The sequence below is a fragment of the Littorina saxatilis genome, linkage group LG14 (genome assembly GCF_037325665.1).
Source record: "Littorina saxatilis isolate snail1 linkage group LG14, US_GU_Lsax_2.0, whole genome shotgun sequence".
NCBI classification, from domain to species: Eukaryota; Metazoa; Mollusca; class Gastropoda; order Littorinimorpha; family Littorinidae; genus Littorina; species Littorina saxatilis.
This window is the reverse complement of record NC_090258.1, coordinates 9,786,339-9,793,838: the sequence shown is the minus strand read 5'-3', so window position 1 is coordinate 9,793,838 and position 7,500 is coordinate 9,786,339. Positions and strand designations below refer to the sequence as shown.

General features: G+C 50.0%; 1 protein-coding gene across 10 annotated transcripts in view; it reads left to right on the top strand.

Moving 5' to 3' along the window:
* Positions 1-7,500, top strand: part of LOC138947066 (microtubule-associated protein tau-like) — a 144,840-nt gene that overhangs the window by 71,880 nt on the left and 65,460 nt on the right. For all 10 annotated transcript variants that reach the window (XM_070318500.1, XM_070318499.1, XM_070318494.1 and 7 more), the window contains 2 exons: positions 2,622-2,864; positions 5,961-7,500. The exon at positions 5,961-7,500 is cut by the window's right edge and continues 116 nt beyond it. In XM_070318500.1, coding sequence (XP_070174601.1) covers positions 2,622-2,864; positions 5,961-7,500 — 1,783 coding nt within the window. The remainder of the gene's footprint in view (positions 1-2,621; positions 2,865-5,960) is intronic.

Here is a 7,500-nt window from a genome sequence, read left to right as displayed (position 1 = left end):
TATATCGCGCGCGTATCTCCAGTGTGACTCGGACTCAAGGCGCAGGGATCTATTTATGCCGTGTGAGATGGAATTTGTTACACAATACATCACGCATTCACATCGATCAGCAGATCGCAGCCATTTCGGCGCATATCCTACTTTTCACGGCCTATTATTCCAAGTCACACGGGTATTTTGGTGGACATTTTTTATCTATGCCTATACAATTTTGCCAGGAAAGACCCTTTTGTCCATCGTGGGATCTTTAACGTGCACACCCCAATGTAGTGTACAGTTTTAGAACGTGTCCATAAGCAGTCTGCTTAATTTTTAACGTTCTTAATGTTGTTACTGTTTAAAACGTATATAAAGAAAATTAATAAAAACACGCTTAAACCAATTGTACCATTTCTGGTAGCTTCCTCCGAATAGATAGCAGCGTCAGATTCGTGCTACCCAGGTGTGTGCGTGTTTAGATGTAATCAGTCAGGCGGCACTGACTTCTGGCCTAATGACAAACTGTGTCTTTATTACTACACATTTGATACTGTCGTGTTTGGGCTGATTGTGGAAGCTGAACAGACTACTTAGGCTTTACTTGTATTTTTTGGTTTGGTGTATGAGGACTACTGTAAACTCTGGTTTGTCAGTGTCGCTATAGTATATCACTGGTAAACAAGAAATTCCTCCGAGGTAGGAAAAACACCCCCGTCCTTACCATTCTCACTGCCACCAACTGAGAAGGTTATTTCCCTTTGACCATTAATATGTCCCTCTATAAGTCCTTCTGGAATCTTAATCCACCAATAACTCCCTAACCGTGTGTTTGACTGGTCCCAATTTTTGTAAGGACCGTCTCAGGAATGTATAGAACCTGTTCACCAAGTTTGGTGACGATCGGTCCGTTCATTCTTGAGATCTATATGCGAACACAAACACACAAACACACAAACAAACAAACAAACACATCGACCGAATCCTATACACACCCCTATACCGGGGGTGTAAATACAACTGTGAGCTCTGACAATAGAAACTTGACCAGTACTGGCGTCTACCTGGACTGCAGCTTGCATGCGGTGTATCGGAGGTCGTCTTGCGTCGTGATTTTGAAACCACATCCTCACAATCATAAACGCTTTTGGCAATTCAGTGTGGACATTATCGCCTCCACAGGAGAGGACGCTTCCGGTCGTTAATCTCTCCATCACTACATGGCCACGCGTGCAGAGCACAGGCACATGACACTGGGTTGGCCGGGCCGTGAGGGCCCCGGAGAGCTATAATGATCACCTACGCCCCAATCCCCCCCCCCCCCCCACATACACTAACCTACCCCCCAAAAAATAAAATAAAAATATTTTTTTTAAACACATAAATACACCCACACGCACACCTGCACACACACGCACGCACGCACGCCTGCACACACACACTGACACACTGACACACACACACACACACACACAAACACACACTCACGCACGCACACGCACTGACGAACGCACACACACACACACACACACAAAAACACACTCACTGACTGGCAGTCTAATGTGTCTAGTAGGCAAGAGGAGAGTCACCCCCCCCCCCCCACCTTCCCTTCCCGCCAATTCGCGAAATGCCCTGTGCCTGTGGTACTGATCGAGTCCTTCAACATTCTGGTGGATTCGAGTAACCTGCAATCTGTACCACCACCTGCTATTCCCCCCTTCTCACACACACATCCTCCCTCTCCTCTACCCACTATCCTAGGCACAAAGGGTCAAAAATCCCCAAACTAAGGACTTGAATAAATAAGGCCCTATTTCCCGAAATAAGGCCTTATTTTCAAGAAATGAGGCTTTATTTATTTAAGGCCTTATTAGGGTTATTTTTGACACCACCACCTGCCAATCCCCCTTCTCACAAACGCATCATCCCTCTCTACCCACTTTCATTTTCTTTCCTCCCCCGATGTGCACTGCTATATATATATAATCTTGCAAAAAAAGGCATTGAGAACACAGGTGAGTGTCACACGACATGGACCTAAACGTACGCGACTCACTCAAAATATTAATTTGCAAAATATTACTCGTCTAATGTGGTATTCTAAGAACGCTGGAGAGTTGCGTTGCACGCGTGCACGAACGCACGCGCGCGCGCACACACACACACACACGCACACACACACACACACACACACACACACACACACACACACATTCACACACACACACATTCACACACACATAACACAAATTCAACCAATCCACAGCATATACATATATATATGCAAATGTGTCAAACGGTATTATATAATGGTGTTTCGCTCTTTAGAAAAAGGATCTAGAATGTGACCCATGGGCATTTCTCCTTGTATTAACAGCAAATGTGTATTTCGTGTTTTCTGTCTTGGAGCGTTTTGTATGTTTGCTTATGTATCTATTCTATTGTTTATTCACTTGCTGCGAGCGACGATCGCCTGTGTAGCGTAATACATTTTCTTCTCTGACAGAGGGCTTGTTTCGGATAGCTTTCGCTTTTAGTTGTCTTTAGTTCTTATGACGTTTATCCCTCAGTTATCTGATCCTCTGAAATAACCAATGACTCAAACCCCAGACAATTCATTGTGTGACATCACGTTGTGTTTGCAGGCATGGACGGCGTGACGACAAACGGGCTCCACGGCGACGAGGCCTCCAACGGCGCTCATGACGTCATCAAGCCTCCGGCCTCTGACCCCATGTCAATGTCAGGGCTTTTCTCGCGTGACCTTGACCTTCAGGGTGACGACGGCGACTCCACGACAAGCACCAGCAACATCTCCCACAGCGACGCTTTTGGGGGATGCGGCATGACGGATTCCTTCATCCAACAGGAAGACTTACCTCCCTTAGGTGAGAGAAAGAAACAAGTTTCTTCGAGCGCCTGTGGCAGTACAGTCACTTAGTGACGTATGATACTGTAACTGATGTATGCACGGCCTGTTGGTGTACTTACAAGCATTTTTTTTCTCTCCTGCTGCAAGTATGACGATGTCATCGATAGTGAGACAAAGATTAGACTGCTTAAGATATTTTTTGTTTGGACCAACCACATTCGTTTCGTACCATATAATGAAGTGGTACGTCACACATTTTGTGTACACGTCATTTCCGGTAGGGTGACGAAACTAATATCTTTCCAAGCAGACACACGAAGTTCATAGATTTGGAAATTCAAGGGTCAAGAACAGACGTTTTGTGTGTTTAGTCGGTGTTGTTCGTAATTAAATGAACGTTACTTCATGTGTAAGCGACGGCGTTTAGGGTGACCGGCTTTGGTATGCAAAGTGATGCAGAAAGATGCAGTTTTCTTCGTCTTTTTTTCCCCTTCCCACATTCCTCCATCCACTGAAACATAAATACACACTTCCTGACATATATTCTCCCTGTAACCGAATCCCACGACTGTCAAAACGCATCATCATCATTATCGCCATGATGCTCCCCAGACGACCAGCATCAACATCATTATCGCCATGATGCTCCCCAGACGACCAGCATCATCATCATTATCGCCATGATGCTCCCCAGACGACCAGCATCATCATCATTATCACCATGATGCTCCCCAGACGACCAACATCAGCATCATCATCATTATCGCCATGATGCTCCCCAGACGACCAGCATCAACATCATTATCGCCATGATGCTCCCCAGACGACCAGCATCATCATCATCATCATTAACGCCATGATGCTCCCCAGACGACCAGCATCAGCATCAGCATCATTATCGCCATGATGCTCCCCAGACGACCAGCATCAGCATCATTATCGCCATGATGCTCCCCAGACGACCAGCATCATCATCATTATCGCCATGATGCTCCCCAGACGACCAGCATCAGAATCATTATCGCCATGATGCTCCCCAGACGACCAGCATCAGCATCATCATCATTATCGCCATGATGCTCCCCAGACGACCAGCATCATCACCATTATCGCCATAATGCTCCCCAGACGACCAGCATCAGCATCATTATCGCCATGATGCTCCCCAGACGACCAGCATCATCATCATTATCGCCATGATGCTCCCCAGACGACCAGCATCAACATCATTATCGCCATGATGCTCCCCAGACGACCAGCATCAGCATCAGCATCATTATCGCCATAATGCTCCCCAGACGACCAGCATCAACATCATTATCGCAATGATGCTCCCCAGACGACCAGCATCATCATCATTACCGCCATGATGCTCCCCAGACGACCAGCATCAGAATCATTATCGCCATGATGCTCCCCAGACGACCAGCATCATCATCATCATCATTATCGCCATGATGCTCCCCAGACGACCAGCATCATCATCATTATCGCCATGATGCTCCCCAGACGACCAGCTTCAGCATCAGCAATGCTCTGGACGGGTGCGGGATAACCGACGACTTGTTCTGCACACACACACGCACACACGCGCACACGCACTTGACACGCACGCACGCACGCACGCACGCACGCACACACACAGACACACACACACACACCCACACCCCTCCCTTCCTCCCCCCCCCCTCTCGCCCTTCCGCCACTCCTTCACTCTATCTCTGTATCCTGATCTCTTATCTCTTTCTGACCTGCTGAGGCCTCAAGGGTTAAAAAAAAAACAAGCGACAAACAAACTACATGATCTTTCTGCCAACTGTTTGTGTACTTTTGTTTTCCAAATATTTATTCCATTTTTTCTTTTCTTATCCTCTATTTTTCTTTTTGTTTTCTTTTTTTTCTTTTTTGATCACTTGGTACTTTGTGCATTTTTGAATTTGCGAATATTGTTTATAATGCCCCTGGGTAATGAACAATAAAAACTTGACTTGACTTGACTTGACTTGGCCAAGCCCCGCCGCCTGACTCCATTCACCCGTGTCCCTCTCGGTCTCTCTTCCTCTCTGTCGTTTTCTCCCGCACAATTGTCCTTCGTACTTCCCTCCATACCGGCACGGTTGGCCTAGTGGTAAGGCGTCCGCCCCGTGATCGGGAGGTCGTGGGTTCGAACCCCGGCCGGGTCATACCTAAGACTTTAAAATTGGCAATCTAGTGGCTGCTCCGCCTGGCGTCTGGCATTATGGGGTTAGTGCTAGGACTGGTTGGTCCGGTGTCAGAATAATGTGACTGGGTGAGACTGTGCTGCGACTTCTGTCTTGTGTGTGGCGCACGTTATATGTCAAAGCAGCACCGCCCTGATATGGCCCTTCGTGGTCGGCAGGGCGTTAAGCAAACAAACAAAAAACTTCCCTCCATCCCATCCCTCTTTATTTGTGTGCATGCGCGTGTATCTCTGTTTCTTTTCCCCTCTGTCTCTTTGTCTTCTTCTGTGTCTGTTTTCTTGATACCGTATTCATTGTTACAGCTGTCACAAGTTCATCATGATGATCGCTTCACTCACAAGCACATTGTTTTTAGCCACAGTCTGTTTGCATTTGTTTCTCTTTCTCTCCCTCTACCGGCCTGTCTCATTCTGTCACCACAACCCCCCCTCCCTCCCCACCCACCCCCTCCTCTCTCACTCTCTCTCTCTCTCTGTCTATCTCTCTCTCTCTCTCCCTCTGTTTATCTCTCTCCCTCTTTCTCTCTGTCTCTCTCTGTCTCTGTCTGTCTGTCTCTCTCTGTCTCTCTTTCTCTCCTCTATCTCTACCTCTCTCTCTCTTTCTCTCGCTCTCTCTTTGTTTCTCTCTCTCTTCTCTCCCTCTGTCTCTCACTCTCTCTCTCTCTCTCTGTGTCTGTCTCTGTCTGTCTCTGTCTCTCTCTGTCTGTCTCTGTCTTTCTCTGTCTCTGTCTTTGTCTTTCTCTCTCTCTCTCTCTGTCTCTCTCTCTCTGTCTCTCTCTCTGTCTCTCTCTCTCTCTCTCTCTCATGTTCTCGTCGTTCTCTACTCCTGTGAATATTCCCAGCCTTATCCAAACCGGTCATCCTCACCATGATTACGCTTGCTGTTCCCAGGTGACCAAGATCAGCGGGAGGACGCACTGGACGGCTGCGGAATGACCGACAGCTTCATGCAGATGACCAACGGCGGGTCCGTCGTCTCTGGCACCGATAATCAGGACGACCCCTCCACCCTCTCCTCCGCCTCCTCCTCCACCGCCCCCACCAACACCAGCGACGGCGTCCTCATCGACTTCGGTCTCCCTGCTGCCACCACCGCCCCGCCTACGACCACCACCGACGTGGGGGATAACGGGATGGACTCTCAGGCCGCTATGTTCGGTGAGGATCTGGAGGGGAGTCAGGAGGCGCTCCACCGTGGCGGGTTTAGCGATGGTGGGGATGATGGTGCTATCATCACCACTACTGCTAACACGAATCCCGCGGATGACTACCACCCGGGCCAGCCGACCATGACCACCACCACCAACCCCTTCGCTACCGGGGAACCCCTGCACCCGGAACCCCCCGCTCCCCACCCGGCTATGCCAGCGGGCATCGACCTCCTGATCCAAAGCGCCCCACCTCCTCCCCACCCCTACCCCGAAGAGGAGGGGGAGAAAGAGAAGGAGGGAGCAGGAGAGGGAGAGGGGTACAACCCTTTCGCTCCCACAGGCGAGGAGAGGCTTGAAAGTGATGACACCACAGCTACTACTAATCCTTTCGCTGAGCCGGCACGCATGGTTGAGCAGGCAGGAGGGCACGCCGCCGAGCTGCTGGGAGGCTTAATGGGAGGGGGAGAGCAAGAGGGGGAGGGGGGTTGGAACGCGGAGCGGGTGACAGGAGCAGTCAACCAAGCCTTCAGTGAAGACACAGACCCCGAGATGGAGACAGCCTCTCTGCCGAGCTTTAACGACACTACAGGTATCACCGCCGCACAGGAGCATGTGTCTGCCCTGTCCGAAGCGCTGGACACTGGCTATCTGGCAGACTTGGAGATGTCCGCAGCCCCCGGGGCTCCCAGGGGTAGCGAGGAGACCACCCCCTCCCCTCCCTCACAACTTGAAGACATTGAAGCCTACGACAGGATAGAAACCGCGGCGGGGGCGCCAGGCTCGGATATACATGTGGGACTCGGAGGGACGGACGTTGATTTTGGAATCACAACACACGCGCAGGAATCTGCTCCCGCGACCGAGGAGGTGCCACAGCCGCCTGCTACAGAATCCAGTCCCCTTGTTCCTGAAATTCCCGCAGAAGTGTCACCACCAGAACCAGAACCGGAGAAGCCTCAACCCAAAGAGGAAACGAGCAAACCGGTATTGGCAGTGGTGCCCCAGCCTACCCCGGCTTCTACCACACAGATTCCAAAATCGGGAAAAACCAAGCCTGGCGAAAAAATCCCCACCAAATCCCCGAAAAAAGCGGCACCCCCCACCTCTCCCACCAAATCTGGAGTACCCGTGAAGACAAAAACCACCCCAGCTACCCGACAGCGACCTGCATCCGCCACTACTAGGACATCGTTCGGTTCAAGGCCGACTTCTGCAAGCACGACAGGTTCAAGGTCGACTCCTGGAACCACGACAGGGTCTAGGCCGACTTCTGCAAGCAC